The sequence below is a fragment of the Pyrus communis genome, chromosome 15 (genome assembly GCF_963583255.1).
Source record: "Pyrus communis chromosome 15, drPyrComm1.1, whole genome shotgun sequence".
NCBI classification, from domain to species: Eukaryota; Viridiplantae; Streptophyta; class Magnoliopsida; order Rosales; family Rosaceae; genus Pyrus; species Pyrus communis.
Window position 1 is genome coordinate 4,559,966 of NC_084817.1, and position 13,297 is coordinate 4,573,262.

The following is a 13,297-nucleotide window of genomic DNA, read 5'->3' on the forward strand; positions in this document are numbered from 1 at the left end:
TTGTTTGAATTATTTTCTTAATAAATATTACTAGGTTTTGAGATGGGTTTGTTTCTCCCTTTAATATGCACCAAACGTACATTGACACGTGTTCATTCTTATAAAAATAAATAAATAAAAAAAGCTCTCGTTTATAGAAACTATTATTCACACTCAAAACTCTTAATTTAAATTTTTTTTTTAAATGAACAAGCATTAATATATAATTGGTGCATTTTTAAAGGAGAAACGAGCTCATCTCCAAATAGGATAACAGACTAATTTTTCTCAACGTAGTTTGTATCATCGAATCCTCTCACCAAAATTAAAAATATAATAAAAATAGTAGACAATTTAATAATTACATGCAGCATAAATTTTGCTGTTTTTACATCATTCTCTCAGCCATGTAAATATAGCATATTTTATTTAAAAATTAAGTAAATTTAAACCTCTCACAAGCACACCCGTAGGGTGCATTTTGCTCGTGTTTTATTAATGAGAAGGAAGGAGGAAAAAAATAAAATATAAAGATTAAAAAAAAATTCCGTTGCCGGGACTTGAACCCGGGTCTCTCGGGTGAGAGCCGAGTATCCTGACCAACTAGACTACAACGGATTTGATTGTCCTCTATGTGGTAGACTTCTTAATAATTGAACCAATGGGCTTTTCCCACAAGTTGTCACGAAAAAGTAATCATAAGCCTGGTCCAGTTATTTCCAATGGCTTCAAATTGCAATTTCAGTATCCTTTCTTTTTGCTATTAATTCCTTTTCACCTTTTCGCTTCTTTTTTTTCTTCTCCTTGGTGAGACAAGCAATGGTAAGGGAATCCGAACGTAGGACCTCAAGTCCAAAAATAAATACTCTTAACATTTGAGCTACGAGACGCTTTGTTCACCTTTACCATATACAAATACATGCAGTTACCCATGTTTACGATTCAAAGCTCCACTGCATTGTACTTCTTATGTCAGGAATGACTACCAAAAAGATATTTTAAATGGAATAAGAATCGGAGAACACCAGTGACAGTGAGTGCTGGAAAAGCACTTTCTTAATGAATTTATCAGTTCTCTTATCTTTACATTTGTGTGTCTGCTTCACAACAACACACCGGGGGTAACATTTCTATCCAAGAATATCTTGAGCGAGTGCGACTGCTGTCAGGATTGCTAGTAACATGTGATACAGGCTGATCGAATGAACCGTCATTGGTCACCACCTTCGTATTAATGAAGTGAGCAACTGCAACGAATTATGAACATTTGACCGTTAGACACAGAAGGTCAAACGAAATTTCAAAACTGGGAGAGAAATTATGAAGAATAACGAGAGTTACCGTTATATTCAAAGGCAAGAGCAATATGTTGTCTCTATCAAGCATACGAAAAGATTTGCTTATTCTTCATCATTTCAGAATATTAACCAAGTGTAACAAGAGGATTGCAAGGAAAACATTTAAGTTCTATCATTTCAAAGTAATGCAATATCCGATGCACTCGGCAGTTTCAGGGAAGTTCATTTCAACAAACGATTTGAGGTCATAGCTTGGAAGGATAGTTTTACAATATCAATTATCAACTAACTCCAAATGCGCAGACTTTTAGACATCTGTTCAGGCTACACATGGTGCTTTAGCTTGTTCAAACATATGCACATTATGCAAAAACTACGACACTAGACAGTTTCCAAAACCAAAGAACAGTTCTAGTACTCCCTACCATGAGAACGAGTGCTGTTCTGATTGTATCCAATGACATTATCCATGAAAAGTTGGATTTGTCGAGGCAAAGTACTGGAATTATGATATTATGATTTTCAAGAAAGATTGTTTAAGCAGGAAGTGTTGCTGTACCTCAAACAATTCAAATGGGTTACCGCGGCGATACACATCACTCTTCTTGCTCTTATCACCGGGAAGAAACTTATACAATAGTGATCTCCATCCAATAAGTAAAACAGCAGTGCTCCCCATTGTTACAAGCATGAATTTGACTGGCGGAATGTGGCCAGCTGTTGATGCCCTTATGATTATCCCAAGCTGCCAAAAGAAGTAAAAAGAAAAATGAATTTTGAAACGTGGTTCGGTGCCTTAGCAAACATAAAACTCTCTAAAGTCTTATTAACAAGTAATGCAATCAGGCATGTAAAGCCACAACAACAAGAAGTAATGAAATCAGAACAGACAGCAAAAATAACAATGCCAGAGCTAAAAGTGTGACAAAGTAAAGTGAAAAATGATAAATGAAACTCTTGAATAACAAAGCTAATACTCCAACAATCTCAACAAAACTAGGGAAGTCGAAGCAAACCAAGCATATGAACTTACTGGAATTCCCAAGGCCCATGACTTAGCCGTAGCGGTAAGAGCCTTCGATTGTCCATTGACTCCACGTCCATCCTCACCAAAGCCTCCGAGGAAATAAGCACTCAAAAACCACCCTGTTCAACCACATTCGGCTTTTAGTTCAAAACGAAAAAAACAAAGGCCATGCTTTCTTTTAATTCAAGCTCAAGACAAGTAGCAAAGGAGAACAACCATACCAGCAATAAAAGGGTCAGCCGTGCGCAGTGTTTCGAAATCGAAAACGGAGAATCCATGGCTGAATCTTCCAATTGCAGCAAACGTAAGCAATGCCAAAACATCCCCACCAGCAAGCAATGCTACACGACTGAAACCCACAAACAATCAAAACCCACAAGCTAAAATCAATCAATAAACAAAAATATTGAACAAAATCACAAACTGGGTTCTTCCTGAAATCGTTAGAAATTACCCCCATTTGCGTAAACGAGCAGAAGAATCGGGCTTCTCGAACTGAATCACGCCTTCTAGAGGTATGTTCTCCTGACCCACGAAAACTGGTTGGTTATCGACGGAAGGCGGAGGAGGAGGAGGAGGTGATGAGGCGGAGAAGCCCTGTTTGGCGGTGGAGGAAGCCGAGTCGACGCCTCCGTTGGCCTTTACGAGCGTGATATTGAGGGATTTTGAAGGGTTTACATTGGAGAAGAATCTGCTGGGTCTGCGGGAAGAGAAGAGGGGAGGGTTTGGGTTTGAGAATTTTGGCGGGGAAGTGAGAGAACACCGCCGGGCTGATAAGGCTCCGCCGGGAGCTTGGCCGAGCACTAGCATTTTTGCGCCTTCAATTCCGTGGGTTGCTCAGCTGCCCACACTCGTTCGCTATAGCAACACCCACACGAGCGCAGCGCTGCCCAAACCTTTTCTTCTTCTTCTTCTTGTCTAGTTGTCTGGTTTTGTTTTTGGGCCTTTCGCTTTGAAGATATTTCATAATTTTTCTGGTTTATATATTTAACTTTCTCTTCTTGGAAAAGAATTTTGTGGTCTATATTTAGGGTTTTCTCTAAATTGTTTTTATGGTTTCTGAAATTTTAAACCATGTTTGAAAAAATGACCCTTCTGTTTAATCCATGTGGAGCTTCATGAGGGAGTTTTGGAACTACACGTGCGCCGCATCAGCATAGTAACATAATGTTTAATGAAATTGAGTCAATGAGTGCGGGATAAAATGTAAAGGACATCATTGATCGATTTCAAACAAAAGAGTACAAATGTAGAACTCAAATTATGCATCTATCATTTGTAATAAAAATCTCTTCATTTATACTTTACGACTTTATTGGATTTTAGTAGTTTCTATATTTAAAAGAAAATAAGGGTGGCGGTATTGTGATGATGTTACGCAAATGAAAAAAGTCGAAGAATCAAATACAAAATCCAGTAACACGGGTGATTTAGTTTGAGTGGTTAAAAGTTTGTACTCTTACACCTAATGTTCTGTGTTCGAATCCCTATTCCCCAAATAAACAAGCAAAGATCGTTTATATATGAAAGTTGGGTTTGGGCCCAAATACTATTTGTTTGAGTTGCATGTAGGCTGTTGTTATTTTGGGCTTACAAGGCCCAATGAACAATACAACCAATCATATTATTTTTTATAAAAATGATATATATTCTACTTCTAAATAAATCTAAATACGGGAAGCGTATTGGAACTCGAGTGAATAGGGAGATCGCATCCGTTCTAGACCATGTGATTATACTCACGTCTCCTCATCATGGTTAACACAAAAAAAAAAAAAAAAAACAAGAGAGAGAAATTTGACCGTTTAGTTTCTTCCTAGGACAAAGTATTTTCCTTTTTACAACATTATATCCTATGATACTATAATTTGGAGTGAGAGAAATTCGAAATTGGGTGCAAAATGGACGAGCATAGTACCCCAACTAATTGCATGACGTATGTGGCACTAACTCTTAGTGTAATCGTAGTTTTCCTCCAAAGTTCGATTCTCTTCTCATATAGCAGTCACACAAATCCCTCACAAGACTTCGGTGGCTACCACACCTACCGTCCACTACCCCTTCTTCGTCGCCTCACCGAAATCCAACCATCACATGAGCCACATCCAACCCCCATTCTAGTCGTTCACCCTTCCTTCAACCACCATTAGCACCACCAACTCCTCATTCGTCTCCTCCTCTCCTTGATCACTCATCAAATTGAGTTTGATAATTGTGCTCTATGGGTTTCAATTTTTATAGTTTTCAATACGATTTCTCTCTTTTTAGTGCATAAGATACATGGATAACTCATCTTCCAATTTTATTGTTCTTGAGTAGGGGTGTAGGGAATATGTATCCATTCTCGGAATCAAAAATTTGCAGCAACAAAGACACAATGTTTGAACATTTGAGGATAAGTAATATGTGGGTAAGGAGTTGTGATATAGCCTATAGGAGAGGAGTGATGTGGTGGATTGTGGCTATAGAATGAGTTCTTGAGATGGGAGGATGATGGAGGAGGACACGAGTGGCCCGGTGGCTACTGATGTTACTTGTTGGTTTGTGTATTATTTATTTATGTTAGTTTTGTATTTTTTTCATATATTTAAACTTAGGTGAATTGTCAATTTAGTTCCTAAATTATCACTTGAGTGAAATTTAGGTCCTTAAAATATTTTTTCAAAAAATTCAGTCATTGAATTATAAAAATCTGCCAATTACATTCTTAATATAAGATTCGAAGCTACTATAATTAATTTTCCGTCCATTTAAGTCACGTTACTTGCATGTGGTACACATTGGAGGGTAGATTGGTAACTTTACGTAAAGAAATATTGTATGGAGTTAAATTTGAAGGGTAAATTAGACGTTAGATTCACAATCTATATGAAATGTTAAGGGTTTATAGGCGAGAAAATGTTGGTATTACATTCTAAAGTGCGTCAAGTGATTTAAGTTGACGAAAAATTAGATAAAATAGCTTTGAATATAATAATATGAATGAAATTGACAATTTTTAATGAATTTATGGACTTATTTTACTAAAAAATAATTTAGGAACCTAATTTTCATTGAGATGATAATTCAGGAACTAAGTCGACACTTCACACTTTAAACTTAATAGTGTTAAATTTTAGTTGGGTTTTTATCACAATGGTCCCTGAAATTGACCCTCACCATCAAAATGGTCTTGAAATTAAAAATCAAACAATGTAGTATCTGAAAATAAGTGTTGCAAATCAATGTAGTCATTCTTTCACAACTCTGTTTAAAATTCCGTTAAGTGATGATGTGACACATAAATGGGTCCCACAAGATTTAAGGGTTTTATCACAAAATGGTCCTGAAATTAATCCACACCATCAAGACGGTCCCTGAAATTGACCTACGCCATCAATATGGTCCTTGAAATTGAAAATCAATCAATGTAGTCCTTGAAAGTAGGTGTCGTAAATCAATATGATCATTATGTCACAATTCTGTAAAAAAAATTATTATGTGCTGATGTGGGTTTAATAATTAATTAAAAAAGTTGCCTAAATACCTTTGTGCACAATGGAATTTTATTTTTTTTATAGTAGGGCATACTCCGAAGAGAGCTCCCTTCCATAGATTCTCAAAGGCACAAGACTTAACCAAGGCCTAAGAGGGGGTGTGAAAATAGTTTTCAACCAACAATGGACGCACCTCGATTATAACCTCATTATCTCAAGGTCTGCCTCATCATTCCTTGCATCACTAGACCACTAGGGAAGCGCCGAACAAGCTCCCCAAGATTAAGGTTGTGAGGATGTTGATCGCCTAAATGTTAACGGTGATGGTCTAGAAGTTGTTGCCAATGGGCCAAGCCATCACCAAAGGTGATCTCGATCCAAATTCACTTCGATGAAGGGTGTTGAAGTGTGTAAAAATGGGTGTATTGAGATTTTTTTAGAGAATAGAGAGTGAAGGAGGTATAGAAATGTGAATTGGGATCGGAGGTGATTGCAGGATTGGGTTTTTGCATTGACAAATTTTTTATTAACTATTAAATTATTAAGCCTATTTGTATTTTTTTTTAATTTAATTAGACTTGTATGACCAATTTATGTGTCATATCAGCACATAACAAAATTTTTGACATAATTGTAACAGAATGACTACATTGATTTCAGACACTTACTTGAGGGACTACATTGATCAATTTTCAATTTCATGGACCATTTTGATGTCACGGGTCAATTTCAGGGACCATTTTGATATCATAGGTCAATTTCAAGGATTATTTGTGAGAAAAAACTATTTATGGGGCTCACTTATGTGCCACATCAGCATTTAACATATTTTTTTAACAGAATTGTGATGGAAGGACCACATTGATTTGTAACACCTATTTTCAAGAACTACATTGATTAATTTTCAATTTCAGAGACCATCTTGATGATGTAAGTCAATTTTAAAGATCATTTGTAATAAAAATTCATTTTAGTTTAAATTAATGGACACAAATCAAGTAACTAAAAAAATAGATACAAATGAGACACAAAAACAGGCACTCAACACATCCGCGGCCAGTTGAGGACTCAATGCCAAGAACTCTTGTCACATGCAGGGTTTTGTAGCTCAATGCGTAAAGCAAGAGGCAACTAATTACAATTAATAGTAATATAATCCTTGGGTTCTTTGCGTGCGAATATTCGAAAATCGTGTCCAAATTTTCATTTCAACATGACGGATATGTGAACATAAGAATCCACGTTAATCATTTTTCTAATCAATCGCTTCTCGTATTTTTAATTATTTGCATGTGGCATAAGCTTTGAATATTAGAATCTGCTTAATAAATTTTTATTAAGGTTTGTTTGAAATTATTTTTAGAATGGCTTAAAGCGTATTTTGCGGACATATTTTGAATTAATTTTTAGAAAAAATATAAGTGAATTAAAAAAAAAATCACTTGAAATGCTTTTTATAAGAAACACATAACTGGTGTTACTTGCAAATTATGTGCTTCTTGCAAAAGTACTTTTGGAATTCCTAAACATTATTTTTCTAGAAACATTTTCATTCATTTTTAAAATATTTCTAAACGAGCTCTTAGTTATTGACATAAAAGAAATTGTTGTAATTGAAACTTTCTATCTTATCATTAAAGAGTCTAATATGTACGTTGTAATACGATAACAACGTGAATACAACCTTTTTTTTTTCTTTTTTTGGATAATGAATACAACTTATTTGAATATGCGGTATATGTTGGCGCTTGACAATGAAAAATTGCTTGTGTTTAGGACAATTAAATTTGTACTACGATAGTGTAAATTGAGAGTGTGCGTCTGTATCTTCTACATGACAAAGACAAATTTGGCTTTTTGTTCCCATGAGTGCCCCAAATAATACAGGACCCTTCTTGGGAGATGAATTCTTTTTCTCTTGCGAATAATGTATTTTGATCGCACAAATTTATAATCAAAACAATTTAATTTGTTAATTTTTATTTGAAAATCATCTGTACAAAAAATTTGTAACATCCCACATTATCCAGGGGAGTGGATCCTGTAAGCCTTATATGTATATTCTCATCTCTACCTAGCACGAAGCCTTTTGAGAGCTCACTGGCTTCAGGTTCCGTAGGAACTCCGAAATTAAGCGAGTAGCGCGCGAGAGCAATCCCAGGATGGGTGACCCACTGGGAAGTTCTCGTGTGAGTTCCCAGAAACAAAACCGTGAGGGCGTGGTTGGGGCCCAAAGAGGACAATATCGTGCTACGGCGGAGTCAAGCCTGGGATGTGGTGGGGGCCCGGGCCAAGATGTGACAAAATCATTTTAATTAGAGATCATTTAGTTATTCAAATGTATAAAACAAATCAGCGGTGTAGTTACTAAGTAATATATTAATGATGAACTGCTTATTTATTTAATGTGTTTGGAAGACTAAAAGATCTCAAATTCGAAGGATTGTTTGTAGGAGTGATTTTCAAATGAAGATTAATGAATTAATCATTGTGTTCATTTGGTCAAGATAAGTATTCGCAAATAGGGGATATATGCATCCTTCATATAGGGATGCAAGTATTATCCAGTAATATATGAATAATGCTAGGTAGACCAACTTTTTAGACCAAATTTTGTAAACCATGTGATGTGTCACTTATATAAAATAAACACATTAATCAGCACTTAAGTAATAATTCAATTATCAATAACCACATTATATGTTTTAAATAACTGGTCTTCCTAGCATTACTCATTATATATAGTAAAGTATTGAAAGATGGAGGATGCAAGGAATTAGGTAAAGGATAATATTTGTGTTCTCCAAATGAAGAGTGCACATATTACACCATTTCTAAACAATGTATCTTCACAATATAAAATTTTAATTAAAATTGTTCAATTTATTTAATTTTAATTTGAAGATCATTTTTACAAAAAATCATTCAAATCAGAGAATGTTTAGTCATCTAAATTTATGGAACAAATCGACAGTGTGAGAGAAGAATTCTATAAAAATGAGAGAAGATTTTGTCCATCAAGTGGACCAAGTAACATATTCATGCTAAACTATCCGTTTATTTGATGCATTTAGATGGTTAAACGATCTCCGATTCGAATATTTTTTTTATAAGAATGATATTCAAATGAGATTTATAAATTGAACATTTTTAATTATAAAGTTTATGTAAGTACATATTATTCGAGTATATTATTCGAAAATGATGGAATGTGTGCATTTTTCTATGTAGGGAACACTAGTATTACCCTTAGGTAAAAGGATTAGTTAAATTAATCAAACAAAGTGATGATGTGATGAGGGTTGAGGAGCATCTTTAGAGTTTTGTGCTTTCGAGAATTAACGAGTCTAGGAGTCTCATGCATTTGCATTGCTTATCTTTGTCCTCTTCTCGTTGCCAAAATCATGACATATAATACCCAAATCTCGTTCTTCATAAAAAGCTAGCATTTCTATACACAACTTTTCATAGGGTTTTGGGCAAACGCCATGGTAGTGGAGGCCATGAGTGCAATCCAAATTCCAAGTAAATAAATCTACTCAAATGCTCAAAACTTACATGTATATGCAGATAACTTGTTGAAGTTTGATCCAAGGCTGGCTTACACTCCCTCAAACCAAGGTTCTATTTATATATAGTTTAAGTTTATGAGGAAGCGGTAAGAAAACTTTCTCAAAATGAAACTCTTCGTAGATTTTTTGTCATCTTATGTTTTAGGCATAATGTTATCATAATGTTGACACAACAATTATGCTTAAAATATAAAGTGACGGAGAGTCTATAGAATATTACATTTTTAAGAGAGTCTTCTTACCATTTCTCTAAGGTTATATGTGAAAAATGGCATTGCTAGGCAATGACATCGTGATCTTGAGCCATGTGGGCTCAAGCTCCTAGCAAACGAGAACGTGGCATGTGTCGATGCAAATTTTCGCCGTCTTTAATCTTGATGAAAATGCACATGTAAAACAATCAACAACTTTGATCAGAGACCTAAGCCTCACGCGCCCACGGGGTGAGGGGTAGGGGCTAGGTCAACGGATCTCCGATGCCTAAGTTTGTTTCTCTAAGAGAGTAAAGTGTTTAGGGCGTTTTTAGGGTTGCAAAAGCCCAAAAAATTTGGTAGAATGTGGGGTATTTATAGGGCTAGGGCTGGCCATATAGTGTTTAATGGAGAGATATTCTCTAAATATTCCCAAGATATTAATTAGGAAATAATATATTGAGATAATAGTGTAATTATCCCTAATTGATTTAAATTAGGATTACTTACTTGATTGAACTCAATATTCAATTAGGAATGTATTAAAGATAGGATTTGGGTAATTAATCCTTATCTTTAATTCTTTGCCAAGGCTAGGTGAGCTGTGGACTGTCGTATTCAGCTGCTGAGACCTCCAGGGGTGTGAATTGCCCTTAGGAGCATCTGAGAAGTCTGTTCATTTATTGAGGGCAATCTTGTCTTTCTTGAATAAAAATCCACGTATCGCCTCTAGAACATTTGAGATTATTTTAGGCTCCACAGCATGCATTTAAACTTAGATGTCCTATAAAGATTGTTCTGTTATTATATTGTGAATTCAAATATAATTGAACGACAACGTATTATAAAATATGAATTATATTATTCTGTTGTATTACTGTGAATTTAAATAATTAAACGATAATGTATTATAAATTACATTAACTATTTTATTGTCATACTGTAAATTCAAACAGCTAAACGACCGTGTTATTGTAACAACAAACATGCAGAGAAGAGGTAGAAAACATGCTCATGTATGATTATAAAAACATCTCATATTTAAAAGAGAGTAAATTGTAGCAATGATCTCTCAATTTTAATCAAATTAGAGAAATAGTTCACCAACTAAAAATCAATTACCATTGGTCCCTCAACTCTTCAAAATGTGTAGCTATGATTATTTTCATCAACTTCGTTAGAATTTTTTTAAAATAAGTTACATTGGAATAACTATTGCTACAATTAGGGTCCATCAACTCATCAAAATGTGTAGCTATAGTTATTTTCGTCAATTTCATCAGAATTATATTAAAATGAGTTATGTTAGAAGAATCATTGCTACAATTGAATTAAAATAAAATAATCATTGCTCTAATTGAGTTAAAATTAAGAGACCATTTCTGCAGTTGAATTAAAATTAAAGAATTAATGATAATAAATTTTTAATTAAGAAATCATTGTTTCAATTGAATTAAAGTGAAAAGATAATTGATACAATTTACTTTCTAAAAGATACGAGGCGTAACAAAACACCCTGCGATGACCTATGAAAAACAAGAAAGACAACCTCGAAAATATAAGAACCTTGAAAACAAAATAAATAGGTCTTGTCAGCTACGAGGGAAAGAGAAGGGGAGGGACAAGCGTGGTGGGTGTGGCACCTCAAAGATTACGAGGATTTGTTTACGTTGACCAAGGACAAAGGTGATAAGACATGCCTTTGGGATTAATCACTTCCCTTCGGGCTTTGCAAGCCCTAGACAAAATAGGGTTTTGTTTTTTACGCTCTCCCACATCGAAATCCGTAGGTTTTATTTTATTTTTTCCTCAAGACCCAATGAATATGGTGAAGCTTTCTCTGTGCAAGACATTTGGTATCGTTTGGTATGCAGACGGGATGGGACGGAACGGAATGGGACGGGATAGGACGGAACAAGACTGAACAGAATGGAGCGGGAGCAAAGATGCCCTCAGATGGAAACAAGGAGGAAGAAGAAGGAGACGGAGAGGTTATAATTTTGTGTTCCATGGATGTGGAACGAGTCGTTCCAGGGGGTGAGGTGGAACGAAAATTCACCCAAAACTCGTCCCGTGGAACAGCTCGTTCCACCCGTTTTAGGCGCACCAAACGTAGGACGGAACGTCTTGTCCCACTCTGTTCCGTCTCATCCCACGTACCAAACGGTACCTTTGTGACCCGCTGTATCTCGAACCAAAAAGCCTAATAACCAACTGCCCAAATATTATATGCTTGTGAGGTTCCATTTGTACTCCTTCCCAATGCCATGGTACTTCCATGTCTTGGAAACCCACAGTAGTTCCTTCCTTGAACTCAGAGCAAGAAGAAGTGAGCAGGGCCGGCACTGAGATTTCCGGCGCCCGAGGCGAGCTTGCAAAGTGGCTTGAGTTTGTAGGGGCTTCAATGCGTTTTACATTTATTTAGTTTTAGTTTTTTTATTTTTTAAAGGAAACTTCGACGATATAAGAAGATATTTTATTGAAGAAAAATGCTACGAAGAATCGTGGAATGTCAATTTCGTGTCAATATAATAAAATATTATGTCAAAAATATAAGGTTCAGATAATTTATAAAGAATCTTATTTTTAAAAAAATTCCTTTAACATTTCTCTTTATTGGATTCAAATGATAACCTAAGCGAACAAACTTGCATGCTTTCCACTACACTGCTTGGCAGTTTGTGAAACATTTTTTTGCCTTGGGTGGCCTCCTCTTACCCTTCAAAGCCACTTCCGAAAGTGAGTGAAAAGACACATGCGATCATCTCATTATTCAAAGAGATTTCATAATTTTTCTTTGTACTAACATAATATTGGCTGGTACGATAAATAATTTGTTGATATTAAAATTAGAAGATTTAATAGTTATAAAAGTGAAATATAATAGTTAAAACACTCATGATACTAAGTACGATACAACGTAACATTGATATCACATTTGAGATTCCAATATACATTAAATGCAACCTAACATGTAAATAACAGTTTGACATACATGCAGCGGAAAAAGAAATTTTGGTCTTCTACTTCTTAACTCAGTAAATACATGATAGTTAGGTCGTGAAAACATAAACGACCAAAAAGATAAGTTAAAGCGAAAACGAAAATGGAAGAAAGAAGCAAAGTTTGTCACATGATCAACGTGAGCCCAAGCAGGGACCCATGTGAATTATGATATTTTGGGACCCCTATATTTATGATGTTTTGGTTTTAGTCCTTCTGATTAAAAATACTAAAGGCAACTCAAAGTCTTTTGCTTTTTTGTCCTTTCGTTGGTCCACAACTTGTCTTTTTATTCTTGTTAATTTGCATCACCGTTAGAACATTGGACTCCCCTTCTATTCTCATCTTCTTTCTTCTTTTCTTCTTTTCTTTTTGTATTTCATCGTTATAAAAATATCAATATAAAAAATTAATGTAGTTTAATTGTAACTTTTCCCATAAGAAAAGGAAAAAAAAACGAGAGAAATCAAGAAGGGAGAAAATTTTCATCTCATTAGAATATGGAGAACAAGTGAGTTGTGTCCATAGAAAAGAAGAAAAAGTGATGAGTTGCATGTCAATCACTAGTGTACAGAAAAGTTTGTACGACGTTATATTTGAATCAATGTTAAAGTCTTGGTGTCTTTAAAAATATCTATGAATATATTTTTAATGAAAATTATGGAATTTTAAAATGGCAATGATAGAAAGATTAAATTTACAAAATTTTGGAAACAAAATGTTTTGGAAGTTGATGAGTAGTTTATTACTT

The 13,297-nt window shown here is 34.9% G+C and overlaps 1 protein-coding gene and 1 non-coding gene across 2 annotated transcripts; both read right to left on the reverse strand.

Annotated features, from left to right (window-relative positions):
- Positions 1-524: 524 nt before the first annotated feature.
- On the reverse strand, positions 525-597 carry TRNAE-CUC (transfer RNA glutamic acid (anticodon CUC)). The gene has a single exon. It is a non-coding gene; the product is annotated as a tRNA-Glu (tRNA).
- Positions 598-1,013: 416 nt separating this feature from the next.
- LOC137717786 (uncharacterized) lies at positions 1,014-3,275 on the reverse strand. The gene is made up of 5 exons (XM_068457273.1): positions 2,759-3,275; positions 2,526-2,653; positions 2,311-2,423; positions 1,837-2,022; positions 1,014-1,226 (listed from the first exon to the last, which is right to left on the reverse strand). Exons 1-5 carry the CDS (start codon positions 3,112-3,114, stop codon positions 1,197-1,199), a joined length of 813 nt encoding a protein of 270 aa, XP_068313374.1. The 5' UTR covers positions 3,115-3,275; the 3' UTR covers positions 1,014-1,196.
- Positions 3,276-13,297: the final 10,022 nt, after the last annotated feature.